At 42.7% G+C, this 21160-nt stretch overlaps 1 protein-coding gene across 1 annotated transcript in view; it reads right to left on the bottom strand.

Annotated features, from left to right (window-relative positions):
- Positions 1-18983, bottom strand: part of Rft1 (RFT1 homolog) — a 44745-nt gene extending 25762 nt beyond the window's left edge. The window contains exons 1-6 of the mRNA XM_042679925.1: positions 18865-18983; positions 12958-13043; positions 10323-10439; positions 8776-8965; positions 7444-7545; positions 1297-1434 (exon numbers count right to left, since the gene is read on the bottom strand). Of these exons, the coding sequence (XP_042535859.1) occupies positions 1297-1434; positions 7444-7545; positions 8776-8965; positions 10323-10439; positions 12958-13043; positions 18865-18927 (696 nt within the window). The 5' untranslated portion in view covers positions 18928-18983. The remainder of the gene's footprint in view (positions 1-1296; positions 1435-7443; positions 7546-8775; positions 8966-10322; positions 10440-12957; positions 13044-18864) is intronic.
- Between the last annotated feature and the right edge of the window lie 2177 nt (positions 18984-21160).

Raw genomic sequence — 21160 nt, 5'->3', positions numbered from 1 at the left:
TAGAGAAAAGGGATTGTGCACAACATGGAGCAGTTTAGAGCCCTTGAGTGGAAGAGTATATCATCCTACATGTGGTTCAAACTGTGGACAGCAGTACTAACTCTACTATAGCTAGGAAATACAAGGCAAATAACCCAAGAGTGAAGGAGTGGGGTAGAAAAACAGATTGTACTTCATTCCCACACATCAAAATATAGCATCTAACACCCTCAGCAGTTTGGATGGGAATGTGAACTTCATGAAACTGGCCTCACACCTAAAGAAACCAGGGGGAGCTGGGTATGGTGGCACTCAGAAGGCTGAAGTAGAAAGTAGGAGGATCAAGAGTTCAAGGCCAGCCTGGGCTACTTAGCAAAGTTGAGATTAGTCTAGGCTATTTGGCAAAAATTTTTCAAAAAAAAAAAAGGAGGGGCTGGGAAGGTGGCTCAGTGGTAGAGCGCTTGCCTTGCATGCATGAGGCCCTGGGTTCGATTCCTCAGCACCACATAAGCAAAAAGAAAAAAGCCAGAAGTGGCGCTGTGGCTCAAGTGGTAGAGTGTGAGTCTTGAGCTGAAGAGCTGAGGGACAGTGCCCAGGCCCAGAATTCAGGCCCCACGACTGGATACCCCCCACAAAAAAAAAAGGAGCAATCAAACCAATGGGCAGGGGAAGAAGGGAAGGCAGAGGCCATCCTTGCTTTCTTAGAGTTCTGGACATTGCCTATGCCAGAAGTCAACCCAAGAGGGGGGGGAAAAAAAGAGCAGAACAGAGGCTAGTCTGTACTCTACAGGCATGGGAGCCCCTCTAGGCTCTGGTTCTTGCTATAACCTTCATCTTGGGCAAGTACTATTGGTTAAGCCATAGCTCCTCAACCTTAAAATAAAAATAGTGCCAATGTCAACTTCTCAGAATTTTTGTAAACATTAAAATATGTAAAGCATTCAGAATAAGGCCTAGCACAGTGCTTCTCAACTGGGAGCAATTTTGCCCCTAGGGACATTTGACAGTGTCTGGAGATGTTTCTGAGTATTATACTAGGGAAGGGATTGCTATGGCATCTGGTGGGTAGAAGCCAGGGGTGCTGCTAAGCATTCTACAGAACATATGGCAGTCTTTACAACAAAGATTTGTCCAACCAAAATGTCACCAGTGCTAATAGTTGGAAACTCTGACCTAGCATACAGCAAAAACTCAATAAATATGAGCTATAAAACTATCATTCCTATTACATCAATAAAGCATTTGAAATTTCTATCTGTCAAGGATAACTATCATCTGTGATTAAAATGGTAAGAGACAAAAAAGAGCATTACTCACTCTACTTCTTGTAATATTGGGTAACAGATCTGTTATTCTGGAGACAGGAAGAGTTTGTTGCTTGGTTGATTCTGGGGAACTCAGTAAGTTTGTGAAATAAATAACATAGCAGAGCACCAAGACTGTAGTATAGAAAATCTGGAAAAAATAGGAAATTAAATTGCTTTAATATAGGTGTAATTATGATATGCCTATAAATCTGACCAATCAAGAAATAGAACTGCCTTAATTAGCTACTCTTTCTATTGTGCAGAGCCTCACCCTCTGGATAAGAATGCCATTCACTCAGACTCAGCTCAACTTCAGCATCCCCAAGCAAACACTTCATTTAACTGGGAGAACATAAATTCCATGGACAAACAGCCACTAGAGCTCAATCCACAATGTCAGATAAACTCTCCTAACATTAGTATTTGGTCAAAGAAATAGCTCTCTCACCTACCTACCCAGTACACTGAAGATTCAGGTGTCCTGTGTTTTTAAGCAAGAAACTTAATATCATCTAAGACTATGGATTTTCTACAAACCCAGAAATCCATCACATTTTTTATTACAAAGCATTATTGAGCTGCTGGGTCTCTACTCTCTACTCAGTACATAAGCAGGGTGACAGCTAACAAACAGAGGAGGAAAGGGTGTGGTACGAAGGAACCTACCTCTCCCTCTACCTATCCTGGATAAAGAGTGGCTTCTAGCCAGGAGCAATAGCCAGGTTTTTGTTCAAAAGATGGACAGAAGTATCCAAAAAAACTTCTTTACACAAGCTTTCTTCAATCCTCTTTCCCTCCTGAGCACATACTAGCTCAAGAACAGAGAACCTTCTTGGCTTGATTTCAATCTAGCCACATCAAGGATGTTCCTGTCAAAAAGCACTTGGAGGCCGGGCGCCAGTGGCTCATGCCTGTAATCCTAGCTACTCAGGAGGCTGATATCTAAGGATCATGGTTCAAAGCCAGCCTGGGCAGGAAACTCGTGAGACTCTTATCTCCAATAAACCACTAAAAAAACAAAAAACAAAAAACGGAATTGGCACTTTGGCTCAAGTGGTAGAGCACTCGTCTTGAGCTGAAGAGCGCAAGGACAGTGCCCAGGCCCAGAGTTCAAGCCCTATGACAGACCAAAAAAACAAAAACAAAAAGAAGCACATGGCAAGGAGAAAGAGTTTAAGTTTGATAGTTTTAGGCTTCTCTGCTCTTTACTCTTACTTATACCTGAGGTCTGAGCCTACCAACCACCAGCCTTCTTTCAGTTTCTAGTCTCTAGCCCTTAAAAGCCAATGTTCTGGGTAATAAATGTCTGTCTCTGCCTCTTCTCACTTTCCTGCTGACCAAAGCTTTGGGGAAACAGTAACAGGCAATCTTGTGGCAGGGTATTTCACTCATGTGAACCTTCCCCATGCTTTTTTTTTTTTTTTTTTTGGGGGGGGGTGTCCGGTTGTGGGGCCTGAACTCTGGGCCTGGGTGCTGTCCCTCAGCTCTTCAGCTCAAGGCTAGCACTCTACCACTTAAGCCACAGTGCCACTTCTGGCTTTTATTTTTCCTGTTTATGTGGTGCTGAGGAATCGAACCCAGGGCCTCATGCATACAAGGCAAGTGCTCTACCACTGAGCTACCTTCCCAGCCCTTCCCCATTCTTTTTTTTTTTTTTTTTTTGTCGGTCGTGGGGCTTGAACTCTGGGCCTGGGCGCTGTCCCTCAGCTCTTCAGCTCAAGGCGAGCGCTCCACCACTTGAGCTACAGCGCCACTTCCGGTTTTCTGGTGGTTTATTGGAGATAGGAGTCTCACGGTCTCTCCTGCCCGGGCTGGCTTTGAACCGCGATCCTCAGATCTCAGCCTCCTGAGTAGCTAGGATTACAGGTGTGAGCCACCAGCGCCCGGCTCCCCATTCTTTTATTAAGAAAAACTTCACAGAATAGAACCATTTTAACTATTTATTGTAAGATCTATGGCTTTTAGTACATCCACCATGTTGTACAGAATAATTCAAGAATATTTCATCATCCCCCAAAAAACTGTGCTCATTTCTGCACATTCCTATATCCCTTAGCAATTACTAATCTGCTCTCTATACTTGCCTGAACTAGACATTGAATTTTAATGAAATCATATAGCACATGGCCTTTTGTGTCTGATTTCTTTCATTTAGTATTTGAATTTCATATATGTTGTAGTATATATTGTATTTCACCTTAAGTGTTATTATAAAGGTGATATACAAAAGGATTGCAGTTACGTAAGTCAGGCAAAAAGTAGATTTGCTTTTGGACAGTGTCACTCTTTATTTCACTTTTATGGATGAATACTATGCTACTATATGGATATACAATTTTTTGTTTTATCAGTCGTGGGGCCTGAACTCTGGGCCTGGGCGCTGTCCCTCAGCTCTTCAGCTCAAGGCAAGCACTTTACCACTTGAGACACAGTGCCACTTCTAGCTTTTTCTGCTTATGTGGTGCTTAAGGAATCGAACCCAGAGCCTCATGCATGTAAGGTAAGCACTCTACCACTGAGCCACCTTCCTAGCCCAGGATGTACAGTTTTTTATCATTTTTATTTATTAGTTGATGGATATTTGGGTTGTTTCGACCTTCTGGCCATTAAAAAAATAGTGCTGGGGCTGGGAAAGTGGCTCAGTGGTAGAGTGCTTGCCTTGCATGCATGAGGTCCTGGGTTTGACTCCTCAGCACCACATAAGCAAAAAGAAAAAAGCCGGAAGTGGCGCTGTGGCTCAAGTGGTGAGTGCTAGCCTTGAGCTGAAGAGATGAGGGACAGCACTCAGGCCCAGAGTTTAGGCCCCATGACCGGACCCAAAAAAGATTAATTAATTAATTAATTAAATAGTGCTGCTAAGAATATTGGAGTATAAGTTTTTGCTGAAGACTTGTTTTCATTCTCTTAACTATAAATACTTGCGATTGGATTGTGGGTCATATGATTTCTGCTTAACTTTTTGAGGAACTGTCACTGTTTTCCATAGCAGCCTGGACCATTTTCAATACCTTCCACAAGTGTATTAAAGGCCCAATTTCTCTACAACCTTACCAATACTTATTATTTTCTACTTTTATTCCCCCAGTATTGGGGTCTGAACTCAGTCTTGCACTTGCTAGTCAGCAATCTGCCACTTGAACAATACCCTAGCTTTTTTGCTTTCTTTTTTTTTCAAAAGGGTCTCAACTTTGCCCAGGGTAGCCTGGACCACTTTCTTCTATTTGTATTTACATTCCATTTACATTTCCCATATTAGATGAGATAGAGCCTTCTGAACTTTTTTCCTGGAATGGCCTCAAACTGACTTATGAATAGCCAGGGTTACAGATGTGCCAAGAAAGAAAGGAAGGAAGGAAGGAGGAAAGGAAGGAAGGAAGGAAGCAAGCAAGGAAGCAAGCAAGGAAGGAAGCAAGCAAGGAAGCAAGGAAGGAAGGGAAGGCAGACAGACAGACAGACAGACAGACAGACAGACAGACAAGCCAGGTGCTGGTGGCTCATGCCTATAATACTACCTACTCAGGAGGCTGAGATCTGAGGATCAGTTCAAAGCCTGCCTGGGCAGGAAGTTTATGAGACTCTTATCTCTAATTAACCACCAGAAAACCAGAAGTGGAGCTGTAGCTCAAGGTGGTGGAGCACTAGCATTGAGCTGAAGAGCCAGGAACAAGGCACAGGCCCTGAGTTCAAGCCTTACAACCAACCAAAAATAAACCCCAATAACAATAACAATAATAATAATGACAGCCATCGTAATGGTTTGAAATGTTTCCATCTACATTTTCCTAATAACTACCTATGTTGAGTATTTTTTCATATGCTTACTGATCACTTATTTGTATATCTTCTTTGGAAAAAGGTTTACTCAACTCTTTCTGTCATTTTTTAATTGAGTGGTTTATCTTTTTTGTTGATTATAGGAGTTCTTTATTATTCTGGAAAGTGCCTTTTATTTGACACAAGGGCCAGTTTAAGGAGGAACTTGGAATCAAGTTTGACAAAGGAGAATCCCATTGCCCAAACTGGGGCTCACCAGCTGCTATGAGGTGTTGATGGCTCTTAGAGTTCTCATACTGACACTGACAGTGATTGTCACAGAGAAGAGCTCTCAGAAGTCTTAGCAAATAAATTCAGAATTAGCCTTGCTGAACTATAATAATCCAGGTAGGAAATATGACAATAAAAAAACTCTTAACATAAGCACCCAACTTGGCTCTTCCCTAGGAAAGCCAACCTTCTATCTTACTACAGAGAGTTCATAAAAACAATGATAAATGATGAGAACTGTAATTCTAGATCCAATAAAATGTGGCAAGAAGTAACCAAACATAACTTCTCTAAAAGATACAATTGTATACGGATTGCCTTTTTTTTTTTTGGTTGTGGGGCTTAAACTCAAGGCCTGGGTGCTGTCCCTGAGGTTCTTTGTGCTCAAGGCTAGTGATCTACCACTTGAGCCATGGTGCCACTTCTGGTTTTTGAGTGAGTAATTGGAGACAGGAATCTCACAGGGACTTTTATGCCCAGGCTGGCTTTGAACCTCGATCCTCAGATCTCAGCCACCTGAGTAGCTAGGATCACAGATGTAGCTACCAGCATCCAGCCAGACTGCTTTTACAAGCAATTCTCATTCTATTTTTTTTTATTCTAAATCTAGCTTTTCTGTGTTTTATAAAACTATCTATAATTTTTACCTAGGACATGAAAAAAATTTACATGAATCATTACTAAGTAGAATCTTAATTTATTTTCTTCATATTAATAAACCTGACAAACGGGAACCAAGCATATTGGTAAACATCTGTAATTCCTGTAAGTTGGTAAATTGAGGCAGAAGGATCTCAAGTTTGAAGCCAGCTTAGGCTGCCTATGAAACCTTGGCACAAACAACCAAGCTTAAAAATTGCTGTGTGGGCTGGAAATGTAGCTTAGTGATAGAGTGCTTGCCTAGCATTCATGAAGCTCTAGGTTTGATTCCTCAGTACCACATAAACAGAAAAAGCCAGAAGTGGCACTGTGGCTCAAGTGGTAGAGTGCTAGCCTTGAGCAAAAGAATGTCAGGGACAGTGCCCAGGTCCTGAGTTCAAACCCCAGGACTGGCAAAAAAAAAAAGTCAGTGTCTCATGCCTATATCCTAGCTACTCAGGAGGCTGAGATCTGAAGGTTACAGTTCAAAGCCAGCCCAGGCAGGAAAGACTCTTATCTCCAATTAACCATCAGAAAACCATAAGTAGTGCTATGACTCAAGTGGTAGAGCGCTTACCTTGAGCTGAAGAACTGAGGAACAGTGCCCAGACCCAGAGTTCAAGCCCTATGACCACACACACACACACACACACACACACACACACACACACACACACACACACAAGCAACCCTGCTTTGTATCATAAGATGTTCTAGTAAACATCTGATCTTAGGTGCCATTTTAAAAAATAGTACTTGTACTCTAGTTATATTTTTATTAGAAGTAGAAATATGAACTAGAATATAAGATGAAATTGAAACCAAAATTGCTAAAACTGAAATGTACCTGTTCTGATTTGCTTTGTTTTCTCTGAATTATGTAAGATTTCAATCTAAGTTTAAAATGGGCTTGCCAGAATTTCCTCCTATTCTGCAAACTGATTGAAATTCAAGGAAAATAATACACATGCAATTTTGTTCCCACCCCACCCCCTTCTTGTTGTTTTTATGGTTTTATTTTTGGTTTTCCTCTTCTATAGACTGTCAGACAATTCATGATCATTATGGTACAGGACTGTCCAGAGAATGTCTTAAAGCTTTTGATGCAAGCTGGGATGTAGTTCAGTAGGAAAGCACTTGCCTAGCAAGTATAACACTCTAGGTTCAATCTCCAGTACCAAGAAAGAAAAGACAAAAAATTATAGTTTAAAAAAATTCCCCAAAACACAAAATTTTTTTTTAAAAACACCACATTTTGATGCTTGACAATGTGGACAAGGGCATGGCCCTTAAAGACACCAGTGGTGTCAATATGTGGAGTAGGATGGATATGATGGCCAGAGAAACAGCCTTCTGGACTTCCTAGCCTTCCTCATGGCCATAAATACTGAGAATGTGACACACTTAGTAATGGGAACAAGCTTAAAAAACAGAGAAATACAGATTATGTAAAATTAAAAGCCATGACTCTTACCTGGGCCACAGAGAAAATGTGCAGCCCCCAGTGTGGCAACCATATCACAAGCAAAGCTGTCAGGATACTCCTGAGGATAACTGACAGGCTCTCAGCAATTACCTGCAAACATGTGGTAAAGATACACTTTACAGACATTATCAGAAAGTAAAGATGCAAAGGAATAACAAACAGAAAATCCAGAGCAAAGGTACACTCTACTGACTTTATCAAAAAGTAAAGACACAAAAGAATGACAAGCAGAAAATCCAGGGTGGTGGTTACATGAGTGTGGAGCAACACTGGACATAAGCATTAGTAATGCTCTACTTCTTAGACTGACTGGGTGGTAGGTTCATATATATGTTAGATATTCTTTTGTATATATTAAATGATGGTCTGATTTTGGTGGTATGGTGTCTGAACTCAAGATTTTGCAATTACTAGGTTAGCACTCTACCACTTGAGCAGCCTCTAGCCTCTTTTTCCTCTGGTTATTTTTGACATAAGGTCATGCTTTTGGCCTAGATAGTGACACCCCTATTTATGCTTCCCATCATAACTAGTATGACAAGTGTGTCATCCTGCTCAGCTTTTAATGTTCATATGAGATCTTGAGCACTTTTTTGCCCAGGTTGGCCTAAAACAGCGATCCTCCTGATCTGAGAGTCCTGAGAAGTTATGCTTATAAGCATGAGCGACTGGCACCAAGCTTAATTAATATATTGACAAAAGTCAATGTTAATATTCAACTAAATAGGATCCTTTGGTTTTCTGAGATAAGGTCTTGCTATGTAGTCCAGGCTAGTCTCAAACTCTGTATGTAATCCAGGCTGCCTCCAACTTATGATCCTCCTGCCTCATTGTCCCAAAAGCTAGGATTACAGGTGAACAAAATCATACCCTATTTAGCAGAGATAAATTTTAGTTCAGCCCATCTGATGACTGAATTTAATTGAACATGTTACCTTTTCCCAAGTAGATCAATGTCTGAAAAAATAATTATTACCTATAAAAACATTTTTAAAACAAACACGTCGTTTTCCCTTATGCTTTACATTTTCTTTTTCTTTCTTTCTTTTTTTTTGGCCAGTTGTGGGGCTTGAACTCTGGGCCTGGGCACTGTCCCTCAACTCTTCAGCTCAAGGTGAGCATTCTACCACTTGAGCCACAGAGCCACTTCTGGTTTTCTGAGAGGTTTATTGGAGATAAGAGTCTCATGGACTTTTGTGCCTGGGCTGGCTTTGAACTGCAATCTTCAGATCTCAGCCCCCTGAGTAGCTAGGATTACAGGCGTGAGCCACCGGCACCCAGCTATGTTTTACATTTTCTATTCACAGAAAGTACACTCACCTTGAGCTTGATAAACATATGTGCTTGTGCCAAAACCCAGAAGGGCTCTCCTAGAAGTTCCACCACGGCTGACAGACCAAACAGCACCACTCCAGTTCCATAGTGGGGAACCACATTTGGATCAGGCACTTCAAGTAAGTGCAACCAGATCCAGCCCAGGAATAAGGACCAAAATACACCCAAGGGAATTCTAGAATATTGAAAAAAATGTTTAATAGATTTTAAAATAAGTATAATATACACTAAAATAGTAATATTAAACAGAAAAAAATTAGTCATGATAAAAGCAATTACCACATAAGAAGCTGTTAGTAGAATATGGGCACAACCTACATGCCGGTCACTATGATTCAAACATTTAACTCACTGACACCTCACAATGCTCCTTGGCCATTATCCTATTTAGGAGATAAAAAAACTGAGAATTATAGGTACTAAGCAATTTGACCAAGGTCATGAATTAGTCAAGAACAGAAGAAGAGCTCTATCCTAACTAACTCTATATTCCTATATTCTGACTGGGTTATACTAACTCAGTAAGGAAATAACCAAAAAGAAAATGCCTGTTTGTGCTAGAATGATTGACAGGAAACTATACAGGTGATCTTGGGAGCCAAATGCCCAATAGTCCATGGCACAACATACTTTCATGTGTGTAACAGAGCACTTACATATTACTGGGTAGTCAACAGCCCTCTAATAAAATGAACACCTACCAGCCTTATGACAGTCATTCTGTGAGGCAATGAAATGTTATGCAAGGACAGCATTGGGAAACAACCTCAACTGCCAGCCTTCCCTGTGAGGATCTAGCTACTGAAAAACCATTACCATTGTTAGCCAGTATGCTTGGTGTTCAAAAATATTCTAAAAGCTCAGAACTGAAATCACATAAAATAAAATTGAAGATGTAATGAAATCCTTAAAAAACAAAAAAAAAATACCAAGTGGTTATTAAAAGTTCAAAAACACATTGGGGCAAAAACATTAGGAATAAGAAAGATAGCACAGGTTGGACCCAGATCAATGACCAGGAACAGCAAAAATAGCTCCATAGCTGGGCGCCAGTGGCTCACGCCTGTAATCCTAACTACTCAGGAGGCTGAGGATCACAGTTCAAAGCCCGCCCAGGCAGGAAAGTCTGTGAGACTCTCATCTCCAATAAACCACTAGGAAACCAGAAGTGGTGCTATGGCTCAAGTGGTAGAGCACTCGCCTTGAGCTGAAGAGCTGAGGGATAGCACCCAAGCCCAGAGTTCAAGCCCCATGACTGACAAAAAAAAAAAAAAGTCTTCATAGAGGCTAATATCAAGTCTAGAAACCTCTAGCCAGAACCTCCAGCCAGAACCTCCTCTCAGCTCCTGGACATCCAGAGAAACTGAACCAAGAAGCTCTTCCAACACACTCTGCTTCTTACCCAGACACTCATCTCCCAGCAACCCATTATAAGATGGAACTTGGAAACAATTCGGTTTTAGAAAGGTGCTGCTGTTTCACTCACTACAGTTGCCTTTCTGAAATATGTCTCTTTCCAAAGCACAACTCACGTTAGCCACAAAAGATTGAGAGTCTGGCTCCAGTCCTGCTGGGTGCCCCTGCTCAGACAAGCTCTGCGGAAGGCTTCTCTGGCTAGGAAGATGGTGGTTGAGTAAAGCAGTGTTAGTCTGTAAAGAAAAGAGCAGAAATCAGTAAGGAATTCATTTTGTTTTGTTTTTACAGAGAGAACTCCTGAATTTTTCCAGCAACAAGGATGAGAAAGGGCCTTAGTCACAAACTTCTGGTGGTAAGATAAAGGATAATAACTCTTAGACGATTCCCTAATGTCTCATCCATGTACAAGAATTAGAAACCAAATAAAGCACACCTGAATGTGTGTACTTCCAGCAGACAGAAAACTGCTGCAGCGAACCCAAGGACCTGCAGGCTTAGTGACTATGGGCAGAGGTGTGATGCTGACTATAAAAAGAAAAGGATGGGCTGGGAATGTGGCTTAGTGGTAGAGTGCTTGCCTAGCATGCATAAAGTATTCCTCAGTACCACATAAACATAGGCCAGAAGTGGCACTGTGGCTCAAGGGGTAGAGTGCTAGCCTTGAGTAAAAGAAGCTCAGAGACAGTGCCCAGGCCCTGAGTTCAAGCATCAGGACTGGCAAAAATAAATAAACAAACAAATAAATAAATAAAAAGAAAAGGAGCTGGGCTCCAGGGGCTCATGCCTATAATCCTAGCTATTCAAGAGGCTGAGATCTAAGGACTGAGATTTAAAGGCAGCCTAGGCATGAAAGCCAGTGAGACTCTTATCTCTAATTACTAACTAAGAAAGTTGGAAATAGAGCTGTGGCTCAAGTGGTAGTGTTAGCCTTGAGCAAAAAAGCTCAGGGACAGCACCTAGGCCCTGAGTGCAAGCCTCAGGACCAGTACCCCCCCAAAAAAAAAGGAAGGAGAAAAGGAAAAAGCCTATCTCTCCACCTAGCATGGGAACCTTCTGTTCACACTAAATCAAGTCACTAAAGAAACTAAAGCCCTATTACATGGAAGTGCTGGCCAAAAGAATCACAGTAAAGACAATAAGGCTAGTAGCCATCACAGAGGTTGCTACAATCCAGCTCAGCAAGGTTTTCTTTGGAACCTCTAAGGTGGATGGTGTCTGGGTAAGCACCTCAGTAGCAACTGAGGCTTCCTTGCCTCAACAGGCAACAGTCCAGACTAAGCTGGAGTGGGAATGGCTCAGTTACAGTCCCTGAAGTGTCTATGGCTCATCCTTAGTGCCAGTGCTTCATGTGCCCAACAGTACAAATGAATAGATGGAACTATATCTTAATGCTAATTGTGGAGACCCTTTTCTTTCTGACTTTTAAAATAGTATTTCTCAAAGTATGGTCTCTGCTTCAGAATCAGCTGATTTATAGACTCAAACCTGTAATTCTAGTTACTCAGAAGGCTGAGATCTCAGGATCATAGCTCAGAGCCAGTCTAGACAGAATATCCAAGAGACTTTTATCTCTAATTACCCAACAAAAAGCTGAGTCTGGAGGTGTGGTTCAAGTGATAGAGCACCAGCTATGAGCAAAAAAAATGCTTCATTAAATGAGAGTGTGAGGCCCAAGTTCAAGCCCCAGTACCCACCCTACACACACACAAATCACCTGAGAAGCTTGTAAAAATACAGATTCCCAGACTCTTCCTGAGCCCTTCATAGTACATAGCTCCTAGATAATTATTTTATTTTATTTTATTTTTTTTGGTCCAGTCGTGGGACCTGAACCCTGGGCCTGGGCGCTGCCCCTCAGCTCTTCAGCTCAAGGCTAGCACTCTACCAATTGAGCCACAGCGCCACTTCCAGCTTTTTTTTTTCTGCTTATGTGGTGCTGAGGAATCGAACCCAGGGCCTCATGCATGCAAGGCAAGCGCTCTACCACTAAGCCAACTTCCCAGCCCAGCTCCTAGATAATTCTTTTGTCAATAAGTTTTAAGAACTTCCACTAGGCTCTGAGAATAAAACCAAGGGCATGTGTTTGGTAAATACCAGACATGAAATGCTGTCTAGAACATACTGTCTTATTTACCAGGACAAGCACTCACATCATCTCATATACTTTTGTGTCATTTGTAAATACAAAAATATGTGTGGGTGTCCTTCAACAGAAGAGAGGGGAAAAACAAGCCAAATCTAAACGACTAAGTCAGCTTTCCAAAAGCTACCGAGTAACTAATGAAATGACAAGGACTCAAGTTCTGATCCCAGTTACTGTATCCCAACTATAAAATCACTGAAGAAAGGAAGGTAGCTGTTCCAACCCTGTAATTAAAAAGTACATCTTCACAGGCTACAGAAATCCTGCTTCCTTTGCTGCCAGCAGGACAAGAACACATGAATATACCTGAGAAGGGGTTTTCAGTGAATTACTCCCACTTTCCTTTTCGGTTCTAAGAGCACGAGAACCGGAAGACCTGGCAGAAAAATGTGCATTTGGAAGCTGCTAATGGAAAACAATTCATGGGTCCATTAAAAGCAATACTGCGGCTCATCCCTCAACCTCTGCAAACCCTTGCTCTGCTCACTGCAGAAACATTCTGCTCTGATAAAGGTGTACATCTCTTTAAAAAGAAAAAAAGCATACTGAAAAAAATATATAATTAGGGATGTAAGCTGTCAACAGTGCCATAGTGCATACCCTCTTACCTTACATTTACTACACCAACAATTTCCTTTGAGAGAAAGCGAAGAATAAATGCATTCAAGACAAAGGTGATTAATCGAAACAATACCTACAGAAGAAAAAAAACACAAAAGAATAAATTATGTTAGGAGTGCTTACTGAGTTGAAATGAGGACCATGGCTGTTCTTCTTAATGTGATGTAACAACACACAGAAGCTATGCTACATACTCTTCGGTAAGATGCTCAACTTGTTTGTCTTTGTTCTGAAATTTTACTCCTTGGAGTCTCTATTCTATGGAGCAGTCAAAGAACCAAGGGTGGCCCTTGGGGTTTCCCTAATTTACTAACAGAGTGCCTTCCATAGATTCAATGAGTTTCTTTAGGTTCAAAGTCAATCACTCCAGAAGGCAGAACAAGTTGAAAAGATGGCACTGGTGGTTCATGTTTATAATCTCATGAGGCTGAGATCTGCAGATTGAGGTTTAAAGCCAACCCAGACAGGAAAGTCTGTGAGACTCTTATCCAATTAACCTCCAAAAAAACTGGAAGTGAAGCTGTGGTTCAAGTGATAGGGCACTAGCCTTAAGCAAAAAAAGCTCAAGGCCCTGAGTTCAAGCCCCAGGACTGGCACATGTACACACAAATTGTATTGGTGATTCATATTTCCCAGCACCCTAGTCAAAACCCTCTAGTCTGCTTAGAAATAAGCACTGCAAGGAGAGCCTGCGGGTTATAGCAGACTCTTCCTGGCAATTTATAGGGATTTTAAATTTATATTAATCGCTTTGAAATTTGCTTTTCTCAATCAGAATAGAAAATGCTACATTTCTTCATTAATATTTGCTCCTTTCCAGAGAGTTGACATACCTTCTAAATAACTACAATAATAATAGAAAATGAGAGTCCAGCCATGTCATTTGACTGAGAATATCTTGAGATGTTCAAATTTGTCAATTCAAGAAAAATATCCTGGGAGAGAGCGAGGGAAGGGGTGACATTGTCCAAAAAGAAATGAACTCTTGGGGCTGGTAAGGTGGCTCAGTGGTAGAGTGCTTGCCTCACATGCATGAGGCCCAGGGTTTGATTCCTTAGCACCACATAAACAACAACAACAACAACAAAAAGAAACAAAACAGAAGTGGGCACTATGGCTCAAGTGGCAGAATGCTAGCCTTGAGCTGAAGAGCTGAGGGACAGCGCCTAGGCCCAGAGCCAAGCCCCACGGACCCGCCAACAAACAATAATCAAAAAAGAATCTCTTTCCTTCTTTAAAAAAAAAAAAAAAGAACTCTTATCTGGGTGCCAGTGGCTCATGCCTTTAATCCTAGCAACTGATGAGGCTGAAGCCAGACCAGGAAGGAAAGTCCCAGACACTCTTATCTCCAATAAACTAAGAAAAAGCCAAAAGTGGCACTGTGCCTCAAGTGGTAGAGTACTAGCCTTGAGCACAAAGAGGCTCAGGGACAGTGCATAGGCCTAGAGTTCAAGCCCCAGGACCCGCAAAAAAAAAAAAAAAAAAAAAAAAGGGCTGGGAAGGTGGCTCAGTGGTAGAGTGCTTGCCTTGCATGCATGAGGCCCTGGGTTTGATTCCTCAGCACCATATAAACAGAAAAAGCTGGAAGTGGCGCTGTGGCTCAAGTGGTAGAGCACTAGCCTTGAGCTGAAGAGCTGAGGGACAGCGCCCAGGCCCAGAGTTCAGGCCCACAACCCACAAAAAAAATAAAATAAAATAATAATAATAATGAAAGAAAAAGGAAAAGAAAGGAAGATACTTTTTTACTTGACTTATATAACCCCTCTGTACATCACTTTTTTTTTTTTCTGTCGTGGGGCTTGAACTCTGGGCTTGGGCACTATCCTTCAGCTCTTCAACTCAAGGCAAGCGCTCTACCACTTGAACCATAGCACCACTTCTGGTTTTTTGGTGGTTAATTGGAGATAAGAATCTCCCGGACTTTGCTGCCTAGGTGGCTTCAAACTGTGATCCTGGCACCCAGCTATATATCACCTTTATTACAATTAAAAAATTTGAGGGGCTGCGAAGGTGGTTCAGTGGTAGAGTGCTTGCCTTGTATGCATGAGGACCTGGGTTTGATTCCTCAGCACCACATAAACAGAAAAAGCCAGAAGTGGTACTGTGGCTCAAGTGGTAGAGTGCTGGCCTTGAACTGAAGAGCTGAGGGACAGAGCGGAGGCCGAGTTCAGGCCCCGTAACCTACAAAAAAAATTTGATTAGCTGGACACCAGTGGCTCATTCCTGTAATCCTAGTTACTCAGGAGGCTGAGATATGAAGATCAAAGTTCAAAGCCAGCCCAGGCAGGAAAAGTCCATGAGACTCTTATGTCTAATTAACCACCAGAATACCAGAAGTGGCTCTGTGGCTCAAGTGGTAGAGTGTTTGCCTTGAGCTGAAGAGCTCAGGGACTGCACCTAAGCCCCCAGGACTGCACCTAAGCCCAGAGTTCAAGCTTCATGATCAACAACAACAACAAAATATATATACATAATTAATTTTTAAAATTTTTGAACAAAAATGTCTTCCCATGTGTCTACAAGAGAACAAGAAGGCTACAAGGAAATGGGGGTGCCAAATGAAGGTGCTAGACAAAATGCAAGTCTCACTGACTCCACATGGCATCCCAAAAGCAAATGTTGAATCACTTCTATGTCAAGCACTCTCAGGACTATCTGTGAGCAGCCATACTTGGAAGATTCATTGAATGTGTCAAATGATTACTACAGTCTAAAAACTTCTTGGCCAGTGAACTGTCCCCATAGTGTCACAGAATGGAAGTTTTCCAATGCCAAGATTGTCATCATCTTAATCTTTACGGAGTCAGCTCTTCTCAGAAACATGCAGGTATATATTTATACACCAAATTCTGTACTCAGTGCCAGAGGCTTGGAACCAATTTATGGAGTCCTTACCAGAGAAAGTACTTAGTTGAGAATCTCAACTGACGCTTTATCTCTGAGACCTATCATCTTCTAATTGTTATAAGCCTCAATTTCTTCCTCTGTCCAAGGAAGTTATCTATCTCATAGGATTGATTACAGGATTAAATAAGGTGAACTGAGTGCTGGTGTGTGTAATCTTAGCCACTCAGGAGTCTGAGATCCAAGGATCATGGTTTGAAGCAGCCCAGGCACAAAAGTCCTGGAGACTCTCATCTTCAACTAACCACTAGAAAACCAGAAGTGTTGCTTTGGGTCAAAGTAGTAAAGTGCTAGCTTTGAGCCCAAAGAGACTCAGGGACAGTACAGGCCCTGAGTTCAAGTCCCATGACCCACAAAAAAACAAAGGTGAAAATTTGTTTGGAAAAAACACGTATAAATGGAAGACATTAATACTTATACTGGGGCTGGGAAGGTGGCTCAGTGGTAGAGCGCTTGCCTTTATGCCTGAGGCCCTGGGTTCGATTCCTCAGCACCACATACGCAAAAAGAGAAAAGCCGGAAGTGGAACTGTGGCTCAAGTAGTAGAGCGTTAGCCTTGAGCTGAAGAGCTGAGGGACAGCGCCCAGGCCCAGAGTTCAGGCCCCACGACCGGACCAAAAAATTTAAAAAAAGAAACCTTGCTGAGTGCTGATGGTTCATGTCTACAACCCTAGCTCTCAGGAGGCTGAGAGCTAAAGATCTCTGAAGCCATCTCAGGCAGACAAATCCATGAGACTATTATCTCCTATTAACCAACAAAAAGTCACAAGCTCAAGTAGTTAGAGCACCAGCCATAAGTAAAAAAGCTGAACAAAAGCATGAGGTCCTGAGTTCAGTACCAGCACAAAAACAACTAATAACCACGAAAGAAATCTAAATTGTATGGCTATTTTCAAAAAATCTATCCATACTCACACATTTGTATTTACTTAAAAGGTATTATTAAGCCGGGCACTGGTGGCTCACGCCTGTAATCATAGCTACTCAGGAGGCTGAGATCTGAGGATTATAGTTCAAAGCCAGCCTGGGCAGCAAAGTCCATGAGATTCTTATCTCCAATTAACCACCAAAAAACCAGAAGTTGTGCTGTTGCTCAAGTGGTAGAGTGCTTGCCTTGAGCTGAAGAGCTGAGGGACAGCACCCAGGCCCAGAGTTCAAGCCCCACAACCGACAAAAAAAAAAAAAAAAAGGTATCATTGTCCACTTAAGGTCACAGGCTATCTGCATATTTCCTAATTGACTAATTGGTCTGAATAAAGGTTAGAGCTAAATGAAGCTGAAGTTGCTTAGGCTACATATTTGCCCCAAGCCTAGCAACAAAGCCTCCATTTGCTTGCATAAAGGACTTTACAGTTTAAGATTTTTCACATTTATTAACAATTTGACCCTAAAAAACAACTAGGAAATGCAAAGGAAACATGAGAGATTCAAAAATGACCTGCAAGCAAGCTGACCCTGCTTGAGATAACAAGTAGGCCATCAGTACTGAGGCTTGAACTTAGGAACTTATACTGTTACTCACAGTTGATCTACCACTTGAGTCAAACTTTCAGTTTGGGCTTTTTTGCTTGATAACTGGAGATGAGTCTTGATTTGTCTGCTCAGGCTGGCTCCAAACTAAGATCCTTAGATCTCAGCCTCCTAAGTAGCTAGGATCATAGGAATGAGCAACTGTGCATTTGTTCTCTTCTTCTGAAGCTACTCTAGTAGTAAGGGATTGTTAAAGGTAGAAAATCAGCATTGTGGATAAAAGCATTGAAACTAGATACTTATGCTGTAGAATAAAAAAACAAACAACTAGGATAAACAAGGTTATGTGAGGACTTACTAACATTAAGTACATACAGTGTGCAAGACACTATTTTGTTTTATGCAGATATCATTTCATCCCTACACTGACCATTTAAAAATTACCCTAATAGAAAAAAATGCTAACATATATATGTAGTGTGCCAGGCACCTAACAGGGATGATTTAATCTAATCTTCCTAATGATTCTGATTTGCATCATTTTTCTAACTGAAGATGAAGAACCTAATGTTCAGAGAAGTCAAGCAATTTTCTCAGGGGAAGGTTAGCAAGTGACAAGGCCGAAATTAGAGACCAAGTCTTCTAGTTCTTTCTTCTAACATCAGTGTGCCTCTTTAAGGTAATGAACAGGGTAGATTTAGAACTTGTGTCGAGTAGTTAATTAGCTGAAGAGTAAGACAGGAAAAAATGGCCACTTCATTTGGATAACCAACTCCTAGGCTGCAAGAATTTTTTAGATAACCTTTAGATGGCCGGCATGTATCATATCTGGCAGATGACAAAAATTAGGAATCACAGGCTTGTCCAAGGGCACACAGGATGCAGCCAAAAGTTTATTAAGTGTACATTACATTAAGTGCATTTATCCAAATAATTTCAATCAATCCTAGATACTATTATTATTACCCTCATTCTATCAAGACCTCTTGTATACCACCTTTGTAATAACAATTTAAAAAATGAAAGAATCTGAGGCTCTTCAGGTGAAGTAATTAGGCTTGGGTCACCACACTTGGTTCCAATGCTGCCTGAACCCAGATCTCTGTTTTTAATTATGCCATAGGGTCTCTCTAAACTCAGTGGGAGTCCATCTGAAGGAAGGTGTTTGAAGGTCGGGGGTGGAATAAGAAGAAAATGAACCCCTTGCCTTAAAAAATACCATGTTCTTGTGCACGAAATGCCCTTGCCTAGACCACCAGACCGAATTCTCTCCTACAGCCAAATGGGAAATAGAAAGTTCAGAAAACGAAAGGCGTGTTTACTGCCACTCAGCCAAGACTGAACGCGGGCTCCCAGGCCCAGACATCCCCTCACCACCGCCACTGTCTTCTGCCAACCAGATTTCACAGCCGGGGTGGGGGGCCCCCCCGGACTCCACAGCATGTGGGGGGGCTCTCGGGACGTGCCCTCAGGGCTGCCTCCCAAAATGTCCTGGCTGGGGCTGGCGGGTCAGAAAGTACCTGCAAGAGGAGGCCGGAGGAGGCCAGCCGAGCAGCCTGGCCCAGCACCTCCCGGCTGCCCATAGCCGCGGCCCCTAGACTCCGTCACACGGAAACGCTGCAACCATCTGCTTCGTCGCGGGAAGATTGCGTCACGGACAGACTAGCTCTCTGATTGGTGACTTTGAGGATGCGGGGGCCAGAGCGGAAAAAAAACGTCCCTTTGTGTTGGGAGAACCAGCGCGCCTGCGCCTCAGGCTCTTCTCTTTTTGATTGGAGTTACTTTATTGTCTCTCACTGTCCCAAATAAGTTAAGTACTGTGACTAGTGTTAAAAGTCGGTGTTAGCCGAGTGTGGTGGTTCACACCTGTAATCTGAGAGCCTGAAGTAGCAGTATCGTGAATTCTAGACCAGCCTGTACAAGAGAGAGGAGGGGAGGGGAGGGAGAGTCATCTGGTTAGGGTAGTTGTAAGGATTATAGCAGACAAATCTGGCTCTCAAGAAACTTGAATTCAGCCGGGCGCCAGTGGCTCACGCCTATAATCCTAGCTACTCAGGAGGCTGAGATCTGAGGAGCATGGTTCAAAGCTAGCCTGGGCAGGAAACTCCGTGAGACTCTTATCTCCAATAAACCACTAGAAAACTGGAAGTGGTGCTGTTACTCAAGCGCTAGCTTTGAGCTTAAGAGCGCAGGGACAGCGCCCAAGCCCAGAGTTCAAGCCCCACGACAGGCCAAAAAAGAAAGAAAGAAAAAGAAACTTGAATTCTAGCAGAAGAGACTGAAAGGAACTCCAAGGACAAATAATAAAATTCCACATAGGTATAAGTGCTATGAAAGAATGAAATCAGATAAGATAATACAGGCTCTTTAAGGGGAGGGAGTGATATTGCTCTGGGAGATGGAGGAAGCTGGGCACCAGCAGCGGTGGGAAAGAGGGGGTAGGGAGAAACAGTGTATTTGCAGAGTAGAGAAAGCTCTGGCAAACTGAGGTATTTGTTGTAATGACTGAAATACTCATAGCCTTGATCTGGGCAGCCTAGCCACTTCATGGACCATGAACTGACAGGAATGGTGGGCTCCCATTCCCTTCATCCCAAGCCAGCCTCATCTCTGGAGTAGAGTCAGACAAAATCTTATCTATATACTTTTGGGGGGGGGGTAGGGGGGGTGGGGGGGGGGGCGGGAGCTGGTCCTGGGGCATGAATTCAGGGACTGTGCACTGTCCCTGGGGCTCTTTGTGCTCAAGGTGAGCCCTCTACCACTTGAGCCACAACACCACTTCTGGCTTTTTGAGTAGTTTATTGGAGATAAGAATCTCATGGGGGCTGGGAAGGTGGCTCAGTGGTAGAGCGCTTGCCTTGCATGCATGAGGCCCTGGGTTCGATTCCTCAGCACCACATAAGCAAAAAGAAAAAAGCCGGAAGTGGTGCTGTGGCTCAAGTGGTAGAGCGCTAGCCTTGAGCTGAAGAGCTGAGGGACAGCGCCCAGGCCCAGAGTTCAGGCCCATGACCGGACCCAAAAAAAAAAAAAAAAGAATCTAATGGGCCAGAACCAGTGGCTCACCCTGTAATCCTAGCTACTCAGGAGGCTGAGATCTAAGGATCATGGTTCAAAGCCAGCCCAGGCAGGAAAAGCTGTGAAATTCTTATCTCCAATAAACCACCAGAAAACCAGAAGTTGTGCTGTAGCTCAAGTGATAAAACATTCGCCTTGAGCTGGAGAACTGAGGGACAGTGCCCAGACACAGAGTTCAAGCCCTATAACCAGCAAAAAATAATCTCATGGGTTGGCTTTTAACCGAGATCCGCAGATCCTGGCTTTCAGCAGCTGGGAGATACTGGGCCAGGAATTTCAGTCGACCTCCTCCAGCCTCCTCCTGCAGATACTTTCTGACCCGCTAGCCCCAGCCAGGACATTTTGGGCCTAGAGTCTTTCTGGGTTCTGGGTTTGGTTGGGGAGAAGGAATTGTGAAAAGAATCCACAAGCCCTGACTACTGACTCCATATCAGACCTTTGTCTGAGCATTGTACATGCTTGTGTGTATGTGTGTGTTCCTTCATTCAACAGCCTATGAGGTACTCTGGATGAGGAAACGGATGCATAGGAATTTTAAGTCATTCACTCCAACACCATTCACCTAAGGATGGTCCTGGATGCAGATTCTTTCTGACTCCTGCCTTCAAAACAGCTTCTCATAGTGCCAAACTTGGGTGAAAAAGAGGTGGAACACTATCCAGACCCTAAATTCAAGCCCCAATACTGGCATGTGCACACAAGCTTCTGGTCTTGTCCTAAAGGAGTCCTGAGAGTCTCCAT

The sequence above is a fragment of the Dipodomys spectabilis genome, unplaced genomic scaffold (genome assembly GCF_019054845.1).
Source record: "Dipodomys spectabilis isolate Male_0828 unplaced genomic scaffold, ASM1905484v1 ptg000054l, whole genome shotgun sequence".
Lineage (NCBI taxonomy): Eukaryota > Metazoa > Chordata > Mammalia > Rodentia > Heteromyidae > Dipodomys > Dipodomys spectabilis.
This window is presented reverse-complemented; position numbering and strand designations above follow the sequence as displayed.